The 21,215-nt window shown below is 48.7% G+C and overlaps 1 protein-coding gene across 1 annotated transcript in view; it reads left to right on the top strand.

Moving 5' to 3' along the window:
• Positions 1 to 328: 328 nt before the first annotated feature.
• PAX5 (paired box 5) overlaps positions 329 to 21,215 on the top strand; it is a 92,735-nt gene continuing 71,848 nt past the window's right edge. Inside the window, exons 1-5 of the mRNA XM_057313532.1 lie at positions 329 to 386; positions 571 to 736; positions 5,912 to 6,109; positions 13,763 to 13,827; positions 17,474 to 17,602. Of these exons, the coding sequence (XP_057169515.1) occupies positions 329 to 386; positions 571 to 736; positions 5,912 to 6,109; positions 13,763 to 13,827; positions 17,474 to 17,602 (616 nt within the window). The remainder of the gene's footprint in view (positions 387 to 570; positions 737 to 5,911; positions 6,110 to 13,762; positions 13,828 to 17,473; positions 17,603 to 21,215) is intronic.

Here is a 21,215-nt window from a genome sequence, read left to right as displayed (position 1 = left end):
ATTTTTTTAAGTCCTCAGCCCCTGAATCAGATTGCTGATTTAAAAAAAAACAAACAAAACCCCATTTTTTTTTCCCCTTGAGATCTAGGTTTATTGGAGTAGTCGTTTTCACTTTTACAGATATTTGTTAAAAGGAAAAGAGTTTTGTTTTTAAAAACCTCTTTACATTTGATGTATTTTAAAACATATTTTCTCCTGAGGATCTTCCTTAGACCTCAGCATCATGCAGGTAGTAAGTTAGGTCTCTCGTGTAGATTGGGGTCTATTACACATTCCATTGTTAACAAAAAATTACAAGGCAGATGCTAGAAACTAAAGGAAACATAGCATGGGGATGCTTGTTATCAATAGCCCGATTGACTGGCTGAAGATGGACAAAGGCAAAGGTTAATTTTAAAAAGCAATCTGAGTTGCTTGTGAAGCCTACACGGTCAGACCCCGGGCTCAAGATATCCAGCCTGCGGCCATTTCTGATCAGAGGGCCTCTGGGTGCTTATAACAGCGGTTCTGGTACTGTGTGACTGGTTCTAACCACCCTTTCCCTCCCCTTTTGTTTCTGATCTGTTTCAGGACATGGAGGAGTGAATCAGCTTGGGGGGGTTTTTGTGAATGGACGGCCACTCCCGGATGTAGTCCGCCAAAGGATAGTGGAACTTGCCCACCAAGGTGTCAGGCCCTGCGACATCTCAAGGCAGCTTCGAGTCAGCCATGGTTGTGTCAGCAAAATTCTTGGCAGGTAAAGGCAGGAGCTGCAGGCTTCCCTTGATTTTTCAAATAACGACCTAAAACATGACCCAGCAGCTGTCCAATGTGCCTGCGTCATATTGAAAATCACGGTAGCACTTCGCTAACATGCATAGTACTTTAGAGTTTGCAAAGCCCTTTCAAGGCCATTCAATTCAAAGTAGCCCTGGGAAACCCCTGTTTCGAGTGACATGTGGAATGGGGTGACTCAATCAGGAGGAATGACATGTTTTCTGAAAGCCTGGTGAATTATTCCAGAGGACCCACGAATAAGAGGTTCTTGGGAATTTCCCTTACACATCTTGGGTGAGTCTGGGGCCTGAGCAGGGCTGGGTGGAAAATCCACAAGTTATAAAATCACATAATCAAGTTCAATGTTTTATTTGAATGTAAAGCACGTTCCATTTTTAAAAGCTGTCATTTTCAGTTTTGGGGTACCATCAACCTTCTTATGTTGGGTTGTAGTATTTTCCTCCTTATATGTTTTGTTTTCTTCATAGTGACAGGCATCCTAACCGTATATTAGAGAGGGAAAAAAAAAAACCAAACACACACTAACTCTCAAATCTGACATTTGAAAGTTGCCACTTGACCCGTCAATTTACTCCCAGCAAAATATTAACGATGCCAGTTCTCCCAGAGGGAGAAATAGCCCAGCCTTTGAGCACTCCTGCTTATTTTCTCCGGAGAGCCTCAGTATGATCCAGCAACGCATGTTTTAAGAGGAGGAAACAAATCTACAGAGGCCAAGTGACTGACCCAGGTCCGTCCAGCCAGTCAGTCCTCTCGGACTGGGAGGAGGCCTCAAGGACTCTTAGACCATCGGCATCCCATCATACCCCAAAGCCAAAGCCACAGGTTTTTTTCTGGGCATGTGAAGCCTTGGAAGCTGGAGTATTCTCAGGTCTAGCTGTTCAGTGCTCTCTCAGGATTTTTCTCCCCGGGTCAGAAAACAACCTTGGTCCTGTAGCTTGCATTATGATTTGAGAACAGTTGCCTGAATAGAAAATACATATTTTAAAGCATGTCAGTGATATATTGTGATTTTCTGTGTGCTCTCTCCCTCTCATCTGCTGGAATTTAAGAACTTCTCTTAGATGGAGGGAAAAGCATTTTCTAATCTTGGGGAGCCTTGCTGGAGGCCAAGGGAAGAAGTTTCGAAGGCAGGGGTCTGGCATCCCCCTTGGGGACCTTGATCCTTGTCTTTATTCCTTATCCCCTGCCCACCCAGCTCACCTTGCAGCCAGGGAGGCTCTGGGCTCCACTCCTGTTTAGCACTCAGCGGCAAATGGGCCCCAGCCAGAGTTCAAGGAGGAAGGCTGGACATCAGCATGGTGTTCTCGTTAGACGGTGGTTTTCGGCAGGAGGATGAGAGTGAGAAAAAAGAAGAAAAATAGAAGAAAGGGAAATGAAGAGAAAAGAGAATGATTGATTTTAAAACAGAGATTAGAATAGAATAGAGCAATGAAGATAAGACAGAAGGAGAGGGAGTGAGGAAAGAAATATTTTAGACTCTCTCAGTGTCAGACTTTGATCGCCAAGTGGATCTTAGCTATCTTCTTGGGAAGCCTCTTCATTGCACTGAGGGCGAGAGAGAGAAAGAAGGCCCTTCCTTTGTTTTTGCTGAGACATCGTTGCTGAGCCGACATCTTGCTTTGCTATTTGAAATCTTCTCAGGGCAAGACGCCGAGCCCTTCTCAGAGGGGACGTCCAGATGCCTGGTCCTCATGTTCTGGTGCCCGGGAGCCGTCCAGATCTCCCCTGGAGACTGAAGGGAACAAGGACCCTCCCAGGCCCAGCCGGCAGCCTCCCGAGGCCCAGAATAGATTTGTCACTAGGTAGAGTGGCACTCGGAAGTTACGCGCCGCTCCGGTGCCTGGCCGTTTAAGTTGTCAACAATAAATTGGAATTTCATAGCTCATTATTTTCATAACTAAGAACCACAGTGGACAAAATGTCACTCTAATTAGAACTGCCTTTTAAGAAACAAGTTCAGCCCTAAAACAGTGTGACTGGGAATTTCTGAACTGGGGCTGTTCCATCCACTGACTTTTTTTTTTTCGGTCATCGAAGAATTTGATGGGCGCACTCGGAGTGACAGATTATAGAGAGTGTGTTGTGTGTGGTGGCCGTGGTTTTCAGAGGCTGCATGACAAGGCAGGCAGAGTCCCTGGGGCAGGCAGAGACCTCTGTCATCTTGGGAAGGTGGCGGTTTGCCAGGAGTGTGGGCATTCAGTCCACAGAGCTCGAAGCTGAGGAGGGGCTCGAGAGGCACAGCCTGGTGGCATGTGAGGCCCATTTAAATCCACCCAGAAAGCCTGGCTCTTGTCTTCTTTCACTGGAGCCCGGCTGGGAGGTTCAGACCATTTGGAACTGGGTGGTATGTTACACAGTAATAAACACTCAGAGGATTTTAATCCGAAACACGTGCTCTTTATGTTTTGCAAAGCTTTTTCTTACCCATTCTGCATTTCTGCCTGCGTCCTGTGAGGCAAGCTGGGCAGACATCCTCCCCTTATTATACAAATGGGGTAACAGAGGCCCAGAGAGGCTAAGTGATTTGGCCAAGGTCACACAGCTTGTTAGTGTCAGAGGCATGGACTACCATGTCCACCTCTCTGCTCCCAACCTAGTGTGCCACGTGTTGGCGGCCGCCGTCTGTCTGTTGTGTGTAAGCCCAGAGGCTGCGCGGCTCTTTCGCTGCAATGAAAGCAGTTCTTCAGTCCGATTCCTCACTTTACGTAGTTGCCAATTGGGGTTTTGTCTGGGGTGTCAGGGTTGCCTTCTAAGGGCCTGGCTGATGGGTCAGGCAAAAGGCAGACAGAGAGGTCGCGTGTCAATACCGAGGCCTGCTGTGGTTGGCGCTGCTCAGGTGAGATGGGTGGAGAGCCCTGGGTGCTGCCACCCCCGGCCAGACCAGCGGGACAGGTGCTGGGGGAGGGGCAGCTCCCTCCTGCTGCTCTCTCCGCTGCTGCGGAACGTCGCAGTCTCATTCCACTAGAAGGTTTTGAGCGCTCAGCCCAGGGCTGTGTGTGTGTCTGTAACCTCTGCCTGTAACAGGCACTCCTTGACTAGTGAGAACTGCCTGGTAAACAGGAAAGCTTTCTACAGTTGCAAGGGATCATCACCATCATTATTGTTTTCATTTTCACAGTCAAAGCAGAAGTTCGCTCTAGTGGGAAGAAGACTGGGTTCAGAGTCAGATCTGAGAGCTGGGACTGCCTCTAACTTCCAGAAGCAAGTTGGGCAAATCACTTATTCTTCTAATCATCAGTTTGCCCTTCCGTAAAACCCCGCTGGCCTCTTAGGACTGATATGAGGATCCGGATAATTTGAGGAAGAGCTCTGTAAACTTTAGAGCACTGTGCCTAAATAGGGAGTTACTCTGTGGACAGTAAGAAATGACTTTGTACCGTAAAATCGGAAGAGCTGCAGAGATTGCCGTGTGCCTTGATTGGGGTGCCTTTCTAAACTTCTGGCAAAATAGCATCTTGGATAGCTCTTAAAGCCTGTTTGTGACTAATTACAATTTTTTGGTAATTTCATAAGAGGGAGGATAGGTTGAGTTTTGCCTTACAGTCCATGTTTGTACATGAGTCACTCTTCTCAATGAAACACAGAACTTCCATTTCTGCATCACTGTTCCCAAATTATTTCATCTGTTTCTAGAGTATCCACTAACTTGGCCCTAACTAGATTTACCCAGGCTGAGAATTTGAGCATCTCTTTAAACGTAACTAGTCATTGTTCTTGGGTAACATTTTTCATCCATCCCACAGGAGAATCACCTCTTTCCCTTACCTGTTATAAACTCTTGGTAGGTTGAGAAATTACCAGTCATGGGGGCACCTGACTGGCTCAGTTGGTGGAGTGTGTGACTCTTGATCTCGGGGTCGTGAGTCCTGGCCCCATGTGGGGTGCAGAGTTTACTTAAAAAAAAAAAAAATTACCAGTCATTTCTAAAATGTCTTCTTGGCTAAACAAATTCTCGACTGCCAGATAATCTCCTAACAAGAGAAGTCAAGAACCCCTCTGTAAATGTGTAGAGACGTCCAGTAGAGGCTCAGATTCAGAAAAGGAATCAAGTAATTTCTTTCCCCTGAAATGATCTTTCACGGCACTCTTCTCCCTGGTCTCGGTTTTACTGTAAAACCCTGACATCCTATTTGTGTTATAACGAGGAAGAGCTGATAGCATGGAAATGTCCTTAGAGACAGCGATTTACCTCAGGGGAGGTCCCTGGAAGAGCTGCAGTGACTTGTGGTTGGTTTTTGTTGATTGCTTGGGTTTTGACTTATACATAACACGTATTTCCAGTTAATTCTGGAATCCAAGACTTCTTTTAATTTTACACCAGGGTTATCATTTTCGTCTTATGGCAAAAAAAAAATTGCATTTTAGGGGACAGTTTCGCAGAATGCAGATGGAATCTGCTAGAGGATGTGAGTGCTGGTAAATTAAAGACACAAGCCAACTTTCTGGGGAGATTTTAGCTCAGGAGGGCGGGCCTCCGTCCTGGTTTGGCCAGTGGGTCTTGCGTGATCCTGGACAAGGCGTTTAATCTCTATGGACCTCTGTTTTATACCGACCAATGGGGACCTATTCATTTCCCCCCCCATTCATTCGTTCAAAATATTTATGTGCTTTAGAACTGTTGTGGAGATCAAATGGGAAAGCTGACTTGAAAGTTTTCTGTGAACTGTAAAATGGTAGATAAATGTGATAGAGTTAATTAATTAATACATAGCATCCGGACCAGCAATGTCCAACAGAAATAGAACGTGAGCGACGTTTGAAATTTAAAATTTTCTGGTAGCATATTAAAAAAGGGCAAAATAAACAGGTACAACTAATTTTATATATTTTATTTAGCCCAGTATATGAAAAATGTGATCACGTCAGCATATAACTAATATAAAAATTATTAATGAGATATTTTATGTTCTTTTTCTTCTACTAAGTTTTGATAATCTGGTGTGTATTTTATGCTTATAACACACCTCAATTCAAATGAGCCATATTTCAGATGTTCAAAAGCCCCATATGGCTAGTGGTGGTGAATTGGACGGCATGGATCTAGAGGGTTTCTGGACAGAGTAGCTATTTTATTGCAGATATCCATTTTGCTGGTTCCTCATGGCTAAGCTGCTTTCTCCTTGGGTCCTAGGTATTATGAGACGGGGAGCATCAAGCCTGGGGTAATTGGAGGATCCAAACCAAAGGTCGCCACGCCCAAAGTGGTGGAAAAAATTGCTGAGTATAAACGCCAAAATCCCACCATGTTTGCCTGGGAGATCAGGGACCGGCTGCTGGCGGAACGGGTGTGTGACAATGACACAGTGCCCAGCGTCAGTTCCATCAACAGGTGAGGGGCTGGTGTGTGTGTGGGGCTAGGGATCTGGGTGGAGTGGGCCATCCTGGAGGCTCTGTGAGTGCCTTTCCTAAGGATCTCATCTTTCCATTCATCAAAGTCCCTTAGGGTTATTGGACAGGAGGGGGACTAATGGGGCTCGATAGATCTCTCTATTGCCTTTCTCGTCTTTCCAAAGTGGGCAGGAGTTCTTGGCCCAGGGAGGGAAGACATGTCAGCACCCAGGCTGCTTGAGATACTTCTGAGCCCAGAGTGATTTTTATCGCTCCCTTTCCCACCCGCCTCTGTTGTGGAGCACTTAGCAGTGAATTGTCCTGATCGGGGCCTACAAATGTCACTTCCATGTAAGCCTGTGCTCAAAGTCTTAGCACTGGCCTCTATCAGAGCTTCCCAGGAGGAAAATCCCAGCCTTCGGTTTGGGCAGAAGTTGAGTCACTGAATGTGGAAAACAGAGCCTGGACTTGAAGTTGGAAGATTTAGCTCCTTGTCCCAGCTCTGCCACTACCTCCAAGAGTGACCCTGACAAAGCTCTTCCTGTCTCTGAGAGCCCCAAACTTGGAGGTTCTGATGTGGGTCTGTGATCTCCAAGAGTGACATCCAGGACACTAAGATGCTGTGCTGTTAGGGGGCTGCCCTCTACCCAGTTGCCCTCAATCTCGCCCATGGAGAGAAAGAACCAGAGAAATACCATGAGTACCAGGCATGGGATCTTCCTGGGAGCCGCACGGGCACCTTCTTGTCTGCAGTCTGATCCAGGATATCTCTAAGGGAGCTCTCGGGGCTTTAAAAATTCCTGAAAGAAAGTTTTCTATTGTAGATGGTACAGTCTCAACTGCCTCTAAACCCACAGAGGTCAAGGATGAAGTTGTGAGATAAGCCGAAATGATTGTTGTCTTAAACTCCACAAAGAAAAGAGAAGCCAGCAGACCGAAAGCTTGACCGGTTCCCATTTCTCCAAGGTCACAGGCGACCCTTGTCAGTGTAGAGCCTATGTGGGTGCAGGAGACCCCTCACCCCCGGCAGAAAGAGGCGGTGAGATGAGAATGTCTCAGAGATCCCTTCTGGGCCTGTTGGCTGTCCCTCTGTCGTGACTCAAATGCACAAAATCACCGTGTGAGGTCTGCATGGATGTTTCGAATGTGCTATTACATTACCATTAGCCTGTTTTTTCTTTTTTCTTTTTTAAGATTATTTATTTGACAGAGAGAGAGAGAGCGAGCGAGAGAGGGAACACAAGCAGGGGGAGTGGGAGAGGGGGAAGCAGGCTTCCCGCTGAGCAGGGAGCCCAGGACCCTGGGATCATGACCTGAGCCGGAGGCAGACGCTTAACGACTGAGCCACGCAGACGCCCAGCCTGTTTTCTTTCTCTCAACAAATCTTTACCTTGGCCCTGACATCATGCGAGGTGCCGAGAAGAGAGAGGGGAAATGGGCACATGGTCTCTTAGTCTGTGTCCTGGAGGGCCTCCTTGCCTACGGTGGGATTCTGCTGCGTGTTAGAAGTCTGCTCAGCCAGCATTAGCTGAGGAGGAAGCAACTGTTGTGGTGGGTTTGGAGGGGGGTACTCCTGTTCTTTTTCTGGATTATGGGGGACTCCAGTGTGCTTTGTGAGTCCCCTGCTTCCGGCTCATCGCAGGATTTCCATCACGCAAAGCAATGTGATTTTTTCCTGAGGTCTCGGAAAGCCCGAACGTGAAGTGAGGCCTGTAGCAATGAAGCCGCAGACCCCTGCTCTGCGGAGGAACATCTGCCAAACCCACGGGCAGGCTCTGGGGGCCCACGGAGCTCCCAGTGTAGGGTGTACATGTAATTGGTTTGAAAGATAACTTTAGGTTGCCCGTGGGGGTCCCAAACTCTGATGCCTCTTGTGTCCAGGCAGTAACAGGTGAAGCACGCTGGGTGTGAGGTGATAGGGAAAGGTGGGGTCTGTGGCAAACAGCGCCGCAGTATTGAAGGGGCAGGTGCTTCTCGGCGCCAGCTGAATGCTGCCAGGAATGCCGGCCCAGGGTCTGTCAGAATCTTTCCACTCTTAAAGGGAATCTGGAAACTAGGATTTGTGTGTGCATGTATGTATGCATGTTTGTGTATATAAAATTTCCGTATTTTTAAATGGTGGCAACTAATTTCAGTGGAAAAAAAATGCCTTACAGGACAAGCATAACTCATTTGCAGGGCTCCAGCCCTTCTGTAATACAAGGATGGGAATTATTTTACAACGAGTTTATTTTAATGGATTTTAGAAAAATCTAACTAGAACACCAAGCCAGTCAGTGTGAACTTTATGGACTATCCCTCCCTTTCGTAGTAAAGAACTAGTATTGCCTCATGAAAGAAGTCCATTTAAGTCAAAAAGTAAGTTACCTGAAAGGAACATACGAAATAAATAGAGCACATAGCTTGGCGGAGGGGGTGGAGGCTGTAAGGGGCGCTCCGATGAGTGTCTAGGGAAACCGTGGGCCAGCTGATGTTTTGTGCTTGGAGCTGCTCTGTGCAGCTCTGCCTGCTGGTTGCCCGGGGCTGGGGCCTTGGCTGGCCTCGGGGCCTCCTGGGTGTCCACAGTGGTGGCTGCGCCTCTGAGGTGTTTTCGCACCTGTGGTCTCCCGCAGCCCTCGAGGCTTAACGCTGTTCTGTGGCAGGTAAAGGAACTGAGGCCCAGAAAGGGAGTGCAGAGGAGTGATGATTTTGAGGTAGAGCTGGGAGTCGAACCCAGGTCCCCCGATGGTAAGAGGAGGGCCTCTTTGCCCTGCCCTGTGGGACTCTGCCAGTGCCAGGACTGAGGATCTGAAAGAAGAGAGGCCAGGCGGGGTAAAACAGTCAGTCCTGCTCCGTGTCTGTGTACTTCGCGGCCTGTGCGCTTTGCTGCCTGTCTGCAGCTCCCTCTGTGACCCGAAGCCCTCTCCTGCGCACCCCTCTGGGGGCTCTTCTCTGGGAGCACACTCTGGCTCCTTGCCCCATTCTTCACCCGGAGCTCTTGTGGTCTCTAGCCAACCAGCCCAGCAATGAAGATCGACGAGGTGCGAGGTGCGGGACACTGTTGCTGCCTGCCCGCCCCCCACCGCCCAAGAAAGCCCGAGCCATCCCAGCATGCAGTTTTATTTTCCATATGAAGGCAAAGCTGCAGTGTGTTCAAATGGATGCAGTTTCAAAAGAACCGTCTTGCCAATGTCCACAGGTTCCTCAACCAGCCCTGCCTCCCTTGGGGGCACCTTCTCATGATTCCCCTATTTCAAACAGCTAAAGAGGGAGTGGTGGCTGGATTGGTAGCTGTCTCCACTGTCCACTCCCACCAAGGTATGCCTTCCTGCTGTCTTCTGGGAGACCAGCCCGGGAACCCATGACTGACACGGAGTTAAGTGCTGAGCGTGTGGGAGATTTCCTGGGACACAAGTCATCACGTTTCTGTGGCTTCTAAAGGACAAGTAAGCACTGGGTTGCTGCCCAAGCTGCACCAAGGATTTCTAGAATCCAGCCTGAGTGTCCATGGGAGGTGACTGTCTGAGAGCTGACAGAGACAGGCGGAATGGAGCTTGGCTTCTGTTCAAGGCCCTTGGCTCTAAATCAGGGGCCAAGTAGTGGGCACTGTGGGTGGCATTCCCAGTTAGAAGAACAGTTTTCTTTAGCACCGATCGGTTGTTGTCACGTGAGAACGTGGGGTCAGCATTGCTAGGTGTTTGGATTTTTCAAGGGAAGCTACAAATCCATGTATTTATGTAAAAGCTTCCGCCTTGCAAATACTGGCAACTAATTCAAATAAAAACAAATAACCATGCAAGCCGAGCAAAGCTTGTTCAGGGATGGACGTGGCCTGGGGAAGGATAGTTTATAAACTCTACTCTTCGTCTGAACTTGGGCAGCAAGACTTCTGAGATTGTTTACCCATTCCCTCTTTCTTCTCCACGTCAGTTGCTGGCCTGGGTGTCCCCTGTGGGCCCTCTCCCAGCATGGCCCAGTTGGACCCTTGGTCGTGGATTCTTAGCACAGCTGATGGCCCGAGATTCTTACTGCTCTGTGGCAGGTCCATCAGTGCCGTGGACGTGGGAAGGTCTTCAGCCCTGTCTTCCTAATTTCCTTTTTAAATGTGCCATGATTTTCTCTTTCAGTGTAATTGTGTATGGGGCGGATGGGGCGATGTGTCTGAGAAGACCTAGCCTTTCAAAGAAGTGAGGGTGATGTTGAAATCGGGTCCTTACAAATGCCTCTAATACCTGAAGTCCCTGGGATGCTAGTCCTTCAGCTTCTAAATGGATTTGGAATGCAAATAGGCTTCACGTCTCCTATAGGAAATATTTAGCAGAGGGACCGCTTCCTTGGAATGTGGTCCAAAGAAAAGTGCTCAGGCATGGGACCTGGAAGTCTGGGTTGACCTGCGGTGTGACCCCGAGCAAGTCACTCAAGCACTCTGGGCTTTGGTTTTCCCTCCTTTGGAGGAACTGGTTGATTGCTGAACTCTCTTCCCTGTCGGACCATCTAGGATGTTCACATGGCTAGACCTTTTAGTGTTAAGTGCCAGTTAGCCAGACTGTCTCTGGTTTAGAAAGTTCCGGAGTGTGACTCTTATTGTGACAAGGCTTGAGGATTGCTTGTTAATTTTAAATTTTTAAAGAATTGGTCTGATTCAGTTAGCCTTGTTCTTCCCACTACCTTTTCTGCTCAGTGGAAGATAATGCTCTTTGTTCTTTTTTTTGGCAACCGCTGCAAGCAGATGGGCACAATCTCTACCCCGGGGACAACTTTGGAGGGCTCCCTAACTCTGGTCTCGCCTATAAACGACAACCCCACTACAGCCTTAAAATAAGGCGTGGGGATGGCTGCTTTCCCCTCCCCAACTCCTAGGGGGGAGCCCATGTGTTTTTAAGGCATTTGTGGAAAATATGAACTTTTAAGGTTGAAGCTGGTCTTTAATCGTTATGAAGATACTACTGAAAATAATAGCTAACATTTATAGACAATTTATTATGCAGGAGCTACTATTCTAGATAATTAGTTTAATTCTCATAATAACCCTATGAGGTAGGAATGACTCTTAGTCCCACTTTGCAGGTGAAGAAACTGAGGCAGAGAGGTTAAGTAATTTACTCAAGGCCATGCAGCTGGCAAGTTGGAAAACTGGGGTTCAAACTCTAGTAGTGTGATTCTGGAGCCTGTCTATGTATGTATGTGTGTATATAATTTTTTAAAAAAGATTTTATTTATCCATTTGACAGAGAGAGAAAGAGAGAGTGCACGAGTGGTGGGGAGGGGCAGAGGCACAGGGAGAAGCAGACTCCTTGCTGAGCAGAGCTGATCATGACCTGAGCCGAAGGCAGCCACTTGACCCCCGCCCCGGGCGCCCCTTGAAGCCTGTGTGTTTAATCAATATGCTGCAGCTGCCTCTCGATGATTTACGATGATTGATAATGTCTTAGCAAACGATTTAGAAATATTTTAAAAGAAAATAAGGAAAATAGAATTTTCTTTGTTTGCTTTAATTTAATGGCCAGGCAATACTTTGAAAAGTTAGGACTTTATGCTGGAAGGAACGGGAAATAGTTTTGATGTATTTTACCATGTTTTTGTGTATATTAAACCATAACATAGATAAACTATATTTACATCTGGGGTATCCATATATTCACACTGAGCTATGTCTCTGTAGACACACATGTGTCCACAGAGAAGGTGACTTACAGAAAAATCAGATCAGATTCTAGCTTAATTCCAGGTGGTCCAAAAGTCTCCTTCACTCTCGGGTCCTTGTAAATACGCTCCACGTTTGCGAAGTTAAAGTAAGCGGTTCGAATGTTGGAGAAACACACACACACCGAATGCATTTGATGAAACACTTACACTGACCCGCAGGAAAGGGCAAAGGACCCTGGAGGTTCAGGGGCCTGGACTCCAGAGGACCCGCGCTTGGGCTGTGATGTGAAGGGAAGTGTCCGTTCCAGGCCCTCAGCCGAGCATGCTGAGCAGCCTGGGTGCCCACCACTGAGCTGTGAGATCGCGGAGGGCAGAGGCCGTAACCCAGTGAGGGTTTCCTCACTGCTCCCCATTTGTACAAGCTGGAGACCCAGTGCAGCTTGAAACTTGACTTCCAGAAATAATGGTCCGGAATGTGAAAAAGCCTCTCCTGTGGCATTGAGTGAAGAGAGCAGGATACAAACTGTGTACATGGTTTATTCTTGATTTTGCTAACAGAAAATGGATATTTCCTGATATGCATAGCAATTTAGCATAAAGGAGATACACTGAAATGTGATTTTATTTATTCATTTATTTTAAAGATCTTATTTATTTCTTTGACAGAGAGGGAGAGAGGGAACACAAGCAGGGGGAGCGGGAGAGGGAGAAGCTGGCTCCCTGCTGAGCAGGAAGCCCGATGCGGGGCTCGATCCCAGGACCCTCAGGTCATAACCTGAACCAAAGGCAGACGCTTAACAACTGAGCCACCCAGGCATCCCTGAAATGTGATTTTAGATGTCTTCTTTATATTTATTGTCTAATAGTCTGCAATGAGCACAAAGTGCTTTTATAATTAAGAAAAACTCTAGCTGTTCTTTTAAAAGGTAATAGTTGGAGGCTGGAGTAGAACTTTTCCAAAGAAGCTGAACATTGTCTTACCGCCCACCCTTCTCCCAAATGGCAGGGAAGGAACTTTCGTGTAGACTTCACAGGGTCTTCTGGCCTGGCCCCGGTTGGTTACTCTGTGACACACAGGGCTTGGGGTCTCAAGGAGGAGACCCATATAAGTGTGTTGTTCCAGAAAAAAATTTACAGACCAAACTTCCCAGAGCCCAGCGTTCTGCAGAGGCACATCAGAGCCAGCAGGTCCAAGGGGAAGGCAGTACCGCTATTACCCCTTTTATACAGTGGGCTTTTCTGGAAGATCCCCCCCCCAAAAGGATTTAATTACTTAAAGTAAGTAGAGTGGTCTGTTCCAACTCCCTCAGTGTATTGAGGCCCATAACGGAATGGACTTGCCCAGGGTCACTATCAACTTCATCATATTAGAACTAGAGCAAGGTCTCTGGAAAGACAGCCCAGGACACCCCTGGCTCCTGGCCCTGTTGGAGCCTATCCATGAGATTTTGTATAAGGCAGCTTTGGAGGGTTCCTCGAAGCAAAGCCACGCCAGCACTTTAACCCTTTTTAGGTTGAGAGCAATGCACATCCACTTCCTTGAGAATTTTTAACAGGTGGAGATGCGACCCCTCCTGTGGCTCTCTGAGGCAGAGAAACCGAGAGCACGTGGGCCCCCAGCGAACAGAGAGGTCACCTGGTTCAGTCCCGTCATTCCACCGAGGAGGGGCAGAGGTCCAGGGAAGGGAAGAAACTCCCGAACGTCACTCAGGGAGTTCTTTATGGAGCTGCAGCTGCTCCAGAGGAAAAGATGGCCATTCGTAACATGAACAGATCATCCTTTTTCTACAGAAGAGGCCCTTGAATCCCAGACAGGGGTGCGAGTTATCCAAAGACACCCGGGGAGGTAGGGGCTGAGTTGGGACTAGTCCGTAGCTCTTCTAACCCCCTAATTCCCCCTCTGGGGTCATAACCTCCCTCCTCCTCTGCCCCAGCTTGATGGGCTTTTCTGGTTGTCTGTGCATAGCTGGTTGAGGCAGCTTCTCCATAGTGGTAAATAGCCGTTTATTTTCTTCCCAACTGTCCACAGGATCATCAGGACGAAAGTACAGCAACCGCCCAACCAGCCGGTCCCGGCTTCCAGTCACAGCATAGGTAAGAAGAACTTTTAAAAAAAATTTAAAAATCTAATGGGCTCCAAATATTCTAAAGAACTTTTAATCATTCTTATGGACAGATAATTCTGCATAAAACACTTCGGCACACGTACTAATGCGCCTTCTTTGTCATTCTCCAAGGGCTGAACCTGGTAAATGAATTTTATAAATACTGCTAAAAGGTTTTGAATTTTACTGATTATTATGATAAATAGCTTTCACCATGAGACAGAAAATTGAAATCTAAGCCAAAAAAAAAAAAATCCACTAATGGGGGTCTATAGAATGTCAGATAATTAAAGTAATAAATCAAGAAAGGGATACTTATTCATAACATTTTCTGCATCATTAGTCAGTAAGTAGTTTTGAATGTGTTTTTTTCTTCTATCAACCAGCCCTTCCACAATTCTTTGTGCACTTGCAGTCTTGAGTGAAGATGCGGCAAAACTTCCCAAACTTTCTCTTTCTCTCTCTCTCCCCCCTCTCGCTTCGCTCTCATGTACTCCGTGAGCTGTTGAGGGCTGCGGTGGGGTTTTTGACACTCACACGGGAGAGTCTGAGTGAGCGTGACTTGTAAGCGTGGGGGTCCTATTTCCTACTATTGAGGCGTTCAGAAGTTTCTCGTGCCTTTCCCTTCCATGCATAGACTGTGAGATGACAGTGACATGTGTCTATTTAAGGCACATTATTTCTCCACTTGGGATAAGGAAACACCTCTGGGGGGAAGGTTATTCTCCTATAAGAAAGTGGTGACCATTCAGTAAGCCTCTGACAGTCCCTGTCACTGTCACTTAATAATGCCCGAGACTGTGTAATGTTTCCACATCTTTGTCACTCCCTCTTTACCTGCAAACTTGAACTGGTTTGGTGGTGATGGGGGGATGGGCAGAGGTCAGGCTTATACTTCAGCTCTGCATTAACTCATCCAGTGAACTGTGTAAGTCCCTTTACTTCTCTGGGCCTCAGTTTCCCCATTTGTGGACCGAGGTGCACAAACTAGGTGCTCCCTGAGGTTTCCGATCCTCCATGGTTGCCTCTTTGGATAAAGGTAAAAGAGAGATTTATTTAATTAAGAGAGAGAGAGAGAAAGAGAGAGCATGAGCAGGGAGCCTGATGTGGGGCTCGATCCCAGGACCCTGGGATCATGACCTGAGCCAAAGGCAGACGCTTAACCGACTGAGCCACCCAGGCACCCCTAAAATAATTATATAAGACCGATGAATCACAGACCTGTACCCCTGAAACAAATAATACATTATATGTTAGTTAATTGAATTTAAATCAAAAAAATTTTTAAAAATTAAAAATTCTTTATTTAGTAGTCCATTCAAAAAGTGTTTGCCAAGCTCCTGCTTTGCCGGAGACTAGTGTTTTCAAGGAGGCAGGACCTAATCCCCATCTCAAGGGCTTCTCAGTCTAATGGGGGAATGTAACTAAGAGAAGTTTGCAAAACACCGAGAAGTTTGCAAAACACCGAGATAAGGCTCGAGAAGAAAGAACAGGGCTCTATGTGAGCCAAAGGAAGGGAACTACCAGCTCTGTTGAGCTGGGGTGAAGAGGATTGAGGAAGGTTCCTGGGAAATGTTTGGTGCTGAGATTTCACTTGTAGCTTTAACTATGTCAGATCACGGAGCAATGAATACCAGACTAAGAGTAACTGATAATATTCGTTCAGTCTGGTTAGAGGAACAATTCTACTTGTAGGTCAGCAGAACGCTTTGCTTTGTCTCAGAAATTTTTATAAAAAAAAACCTATCTTATATGTGTGCAGCCCTTTATAGTTGACAAATTTATGGAGGCCAGAGGAAACGGAAGTTGAGAGGTTAAATAACTAGCCCAAGGACACACTGCTCATAAGTGGTGGAGCCCAGAATTGGAACCTGGGTCTTTTGAGTCTAGTGCAATCACAAAATATCATTGGCTCTGTCAGCAACATGGCGACCTTGGTTATATGTGGTTGTTTTTTAAAGTACCAAATGCCTTGTGATCTTCTTTCTTCCTCTGTTCTTTGCACCTTAATACAGAAAAGGTTGTGAGATTTGCATAAATCTATTTTGAGGAGCTTCTTCTGGTGAAGGAAAAGAGAAGTTAACGATTTCTACTTCTGTGCCTCCTAAGGAAGATCTAAAAATCTAACTCAGATATGAGAAGAAAGGCACTGTTCCCTCTAGGGCTGTAGGAGCAAGAGCTGGATATGCTCCAAGGAAAGCTAGAACCAGCTTCTCATGCGATCACCACCATTTCTTGTAATTTCCTACACTTGAGCGTCAAAGGCAGCTCCACCTGCCTCCAGCTAGTTACAGCCCAAGGAAATGTGTCTGAGATTGGTGTGTAGGTTTTAATGAACCAAGAAAGAATTCCCACAGCCCAGAAATGGAAATTCAGCTGGATAGCTTGTGAGGACCCTGATGACTGACTGGTCTTTCCCTTGGACTCTGGGGTTAGGAGTTAATGTGAAACTTGCACAAAACCTCCCCTCGCCGTGCTTATCCTTAGGAATGTAAAGACCTGGCCTCAGTCACAGGAAGTCACTAACCTCGGCCCACATTTCCGGACAGGGGAAATCTAGACTTGAAGTCAGTAGACCCGAGGCTAAGTCCCAGTGCGACTGCTCACCGGGTGGAGGACGTTGAGCAAATCCCCTCACCTTGTGGAACCTCATTTATCAAACGAGGAAAATAATAGCACTTTAGATTGTTGCAAGCACCACATGAAAAGCCGTGAACTAATGGGAAGTATAGTATTGTTTGTCATGATTCCTTAACAAGGAACAGGTTACTCTAGGGGTTCAGACTTCAGCTTCTGCGTTCTGTGGCTTTGGGCAAGTCACTTACCTTTCTCTGAGCCTGGGTTCCCTTTCCTTTCCAATGAGATAATAACATTGCTTCCCTTATAAGACTGTTCTTAGAATTAAATAAAGCAATGCCTCAGTAATGCCTGGCACGGAGAAAGTTCTCAGAAAACATTGGTTATCATTATGTATATCAATATATATGATGTGTGCACAATATATATTCAATATATAGTATATCATTATTACGTAATTAATATTACATATTAAAATCTGGGTTAACTGGAGGAGAAACGACAGTGAGGAACTATAAAAAGAAGGAACGGTTTGCCATTTGGAGTTTTGTTGGCTGAGTGTATGAGGGTGCAGGTATTTATGTCTGCACGGATGGGTGGGTATGTAGCAGGGAATGAACCTGCTTAATGAGGAGTCTAGGTCCTTTTTTTAGCACTGGCTGGTGGTGGGCCCCCGCTCCCCCCCCTCTCTCTTCTCCATTCCCCTGCTTCCTGCCTCCTTGGACAGGCTGGGATTTGAGCTAGTGCCCTTCTGACACTGTCCCGTGCTCCCTTCTGCACCGCCAGTCCTCCTAGCTGCCCATCTTCTCTCTCACTCTGGCCCCCGGGGAAGCAGAAAACCTGAGCAAAGGGCCCCGAGGGCTGCTCGCATCGCCCAGGTGGAGCGGCGGCCTCAGGGAGAGCGCCCGCAGCGCACACTCGCCCCGTCCCGCACTCCCGCGGCTCCGCGGCCGCATCAGCCCAGGGTAGGGCGAGTGCCTTTGTTCGGGGGGCGGCCCGCAGCGCCCGCCCCCACGGCCGTCCCGCCGGGCCCTGACCGCCCCTCTCCCTCTGCGCAGTGTCCACGGGCTCCGTGACGCAGGTGTCGTCGGTGAGCACGGACTCGGCTGGCTCCTCGTACTCCATCAGCGGCATCCTGGGCATCACGTCCCCCAGCGCCGACACCAACAAGCGCAAGAGAGATGAAGGTAAGAGATGTCCAGGCATCTGTCCGGGATGGACGCGACCGGATCTGTTGTGGGGCGCTCAGTCCGGGGCGGAAGCCAAGATGCCCCCTGAGCGCCTGTTTGTCCGCGAGCACCTGAGTCCCCAGGCGGGGTGGACACGGGAAGGGGCCGAGTGCCCGGGGAGAGGCAGGCAGGGTGCTAGCTGCGACTGGGCGTTTCTCACTGGCCCGCCCTCCTCTTCACCCCTTGGGTGCAGGAAAGTGGGCCTGGCAGAACCCTTGTGGGCTGAGCTTTGTGGTGTGTAAGAAGACCCGTGTGCAAATCCGATGCCTGAAGGCAGGGTGTGCAGGGTGTGAGCATACTGTTGTCCCCTCTGCGGGGGGAGCCTGGGAGCAGAGGGGGTGCAGGGCACCCTGCAGTGAGAGGTCAGCGGGTGGGTTCTTGAAGGGCTCTGCACACTCTCCCAGAAGGCCTCCAGCAGTGGGGATGGTGGGGGGTTAGGAAGTGAATCATCTCATCTTAGCCCTTGGGCCCGGAAGGAAGGAGCACTGTGGCCTCCCGGGGATTACAAAGATGACAATCTTCCCAGTTGGATTTCCTCAGCCCCTGAGCACGCCTGCTGCCTGGGTCTCTGGAGCGGGCGTCTCCGTCCCGGACACGGGCCCACCTTCACCTGGCTCTCCTGGACGGGCTGCCAGTGCGGCTGACGTTAATGGGTTTGAGAGGAGAAACGAACCCTTGGGAATCTGTAAGACCTTCGTCAGGAAAGGAAAAAAAAAGCCGCCTGTGGTCTAGGGCCTGAGAGCCGCGTGACAGAAATCTTGATTCAATTATTCTGTTCTCAGCACAATTCCCTTTCTCGGCTCCCTGTAAGGGATGGATGTTCTCGTGAGCACATGCCTAAGTACTTAAGATCTGTAACTAGAAAATTGAGTCGGCCCAGCGGTGGGCTGGCCTGTGGTCTGCGTGTTCCGGGCAGAGCAGAAGCTGGGCCTGGGGCCTCCGCTTGGAGCTGAGGGGGCGCGTGGGGATGGTTCACGGCTTCGGAACCTGCCTCACCTCTTTCCCCTGTTCTTGACACTCGGAGCAGACGTCAGAAGTCTTTAACTCAGCGGGTGCTGTGCTGTGTTGCTGCAGGAGGCAGTGGGCCTACCATCTTTGTTGGTTTATGGGGTTGATGCTGTCATCTTTTCTCCCATTGTCACCTGGACTCGCAGCAGATGCGCCCAAGCTGGGGCCCAGCTGTGTTTGATCACGGTGGAGGCGTGGGTTGCGTGACGCTCCCTCACAGGCTGAGGGATCCCGGCAGAGATTTTCGGAGAAATTAAAAAAAAAAATCTGGTTTGACGTTTACCACCAGACAGGTCCTGATTTTGCGGGGGGGTTGCTTACTGTGTTTGTGGAGCACTGTACTGGCGTTCAGTCTCTGATCAGCGGCCACTGTTTAGCTTCTCAGGCTGCTTTACAAGCTCTCGAGGGGCGCCTGGGTGGCTCAGTCGGTAGAGCCTGCAACTCTTGATCTTATGGTTGTGAGTTCAAGCCCCACGTTGGATGTGGAGCCTACTTAAAATAGATAAATTTTAAAAAATCAGTAAAATGTATTGAGTGGTCAGCATGCAGGTGTGTTGTTGGTCTAGACTGCTCTGTGCCATCAGATCATTCCTTGAGGTTGGTGGCCCATTTGGGGTGTTGACCTTTAAGAAGGACAGCGACAGATGGAGATGTGTCCCCGGGGGTGTAACCTGGATGGACAGGGATCTGGATATCATTGCACCTGGAGAACATCTTGAGGCTCTAGGGTTGTTTTGATACAATGAAGAGAAGAATGAGCAGGACTGGATTATTGCCTTCAAATATTTGGGGGGCTGGCATGGAAGGCGAGAGGAATGGGACTTTGCTGCATGGCCTTCAAGGCCGGCGTGCAGCAGATGCCCAAGAGATTTCAGCTCAGTGTAAGAATGAACATGTAAATGTGAGAGTGGTCTGTCGCAAACGGGGACTACCTTGAAAGGTAGTGAGTACCCCGTCACTAGAGGCATGGAAGTGGAGCTTAGGTGACAATGTGCTGGGGCTGCTGCACAAGAGAATCGAGGATTAGATGCAGGATTGAATAATCTTTGAGATCAAGTCCTGATCCTCAGAAAGACCTGGGAAGTGATCTAGTCTGTGGTCTGGGGGCTCAGGGAAATGATTTGATGATGGTCCTGGAAGCTGACAGGACTAGGCAGAGCGGGAGGCACAGTTGGCAACCAGAGCCTCCCCTTCTCCCCCGCCTTGCATCACCAGGAGTGTATTGAGTGGAGAGGTGGGCAGAAGCGCCCTTGCTCCCACCAGCACACCGCCTGGGAGGAGTACTCCCGGGTGCTCCCTGCTGCCCTTTCCTGACCTCCCTCTGTATCTCCCTGGATCCTTGCATTGGCTTCAGGGGGAGTTAAAGAGGCAGAAATTGCCACCGCCATCTTAGAGGGGGAGGAAACCACGGTCCCAAAGAGTTCTGTGACATTGGCAAAGCCACACAGCCGGTGTGGCCTGGGGAGTCGGGAAGAGCTGGAGAGCCCCTGAAGGCCTCAGCTCCTGGTGTTTTCCCACTATCTGCTACCCGCCGGCCCCTCCAGAGAGATGCTTTGGAGGCAGAGCGGCCTGCGGCTGGGCAGAGCCTGGGAACAGCGTGAGGAAGAGTTTCAGGCAGAAGGGCCTAGATGCAGGTTGGGTGCCCCTTGCCGCAGACCATGCCACTGCTTTCCTCAGAAGCCCTTGGCAGCCTGAGGGAAGGGTCATGAGGGAGAGAGGCAGAGAGGGCCATGGGGAAGAGGCCAAGAGGAATCCTCACTCCCATTTCTCAGATGAGGTGACTGAGGCTCTGTAAGGTGGAGTCACTTGCTCCATTCCACTTTGCAGTCATCTCTGGCTAGGACTTGGGCATTTCCTGGTGCCACTCTTCTGCCCAGGCTGCAGGGCAGGGGGTGGCGGTACTAGACTCTAGTCACAAAGGGCCTGACCTGTAGAGCGCATGGGCAGGCCGGCAAAACCAGCAAGCCCAGAGGCCCTCCAAAGGGCAGCGTGTAAGGTGGTGCTGTGATGGGCAGTGGTTCCAGAGGGGGAGAGCCAGGCAGGGAGGGGCTGATGTTGACCAGAGGGATCCAGAAAGGCTCCCCCTAGGAAGTGGCCCTTTATCAAGGGAAGAATATTTTACATTGCTTCTGTCTTTAAATATAAAATAATTAAAATCACATAGAATTTACAGTGAGTCCCCCAGTTGCCCTAGCCACACTTCAGTGTTCAGTTGCCTCCTGATGTGCCTGGTGGCTACTGTACTGGGTCATGTGGCTTTGGCACATAATAGGTGCTCAGTAAGTGCTCCTTGGTGGAATGGGTCCGTCACATGCCTGTGGAGGGTTCGTAATTAGTAAGCAGGGGGAGTGGGTAATCTCCTCAACCAGAGGGTTTCTGTTTGGTATTTTGGGCTTCCACAGAAAGCTCTATTTGAATAAAGAGCTCTGTAGCAAAAACAAACAAGTTAGAACAACTGTTGGACTAGTGGGTTGTCAAGGGCCCTTTCAGTCTAGAAATTCGAGGACTTTCCCCAGAACGTTTGCCTCCAAGATTGGCTTTGGGGATATGGCCACTGTGTCCA

The sequence above is a fragment of the Ursus arctos genome, unplaced genomic scaffold (assembly GCF_023065955.2).
Source record: "Ursus arctos isolate Adak ecotype North America unplaced genomic scaffold, UrsArc2.0 scaffold_18, whole genome shotgun sequence".
Taxonomy (NCBI): Eukaryota; Metazoa; Chordata; class Mammalia; order Carnivora; family Ursidae; genus Ursus; species Ursus arctos.
This window is presented reverse-complemented; position numbering and strand designations above follow the sequence as displayed.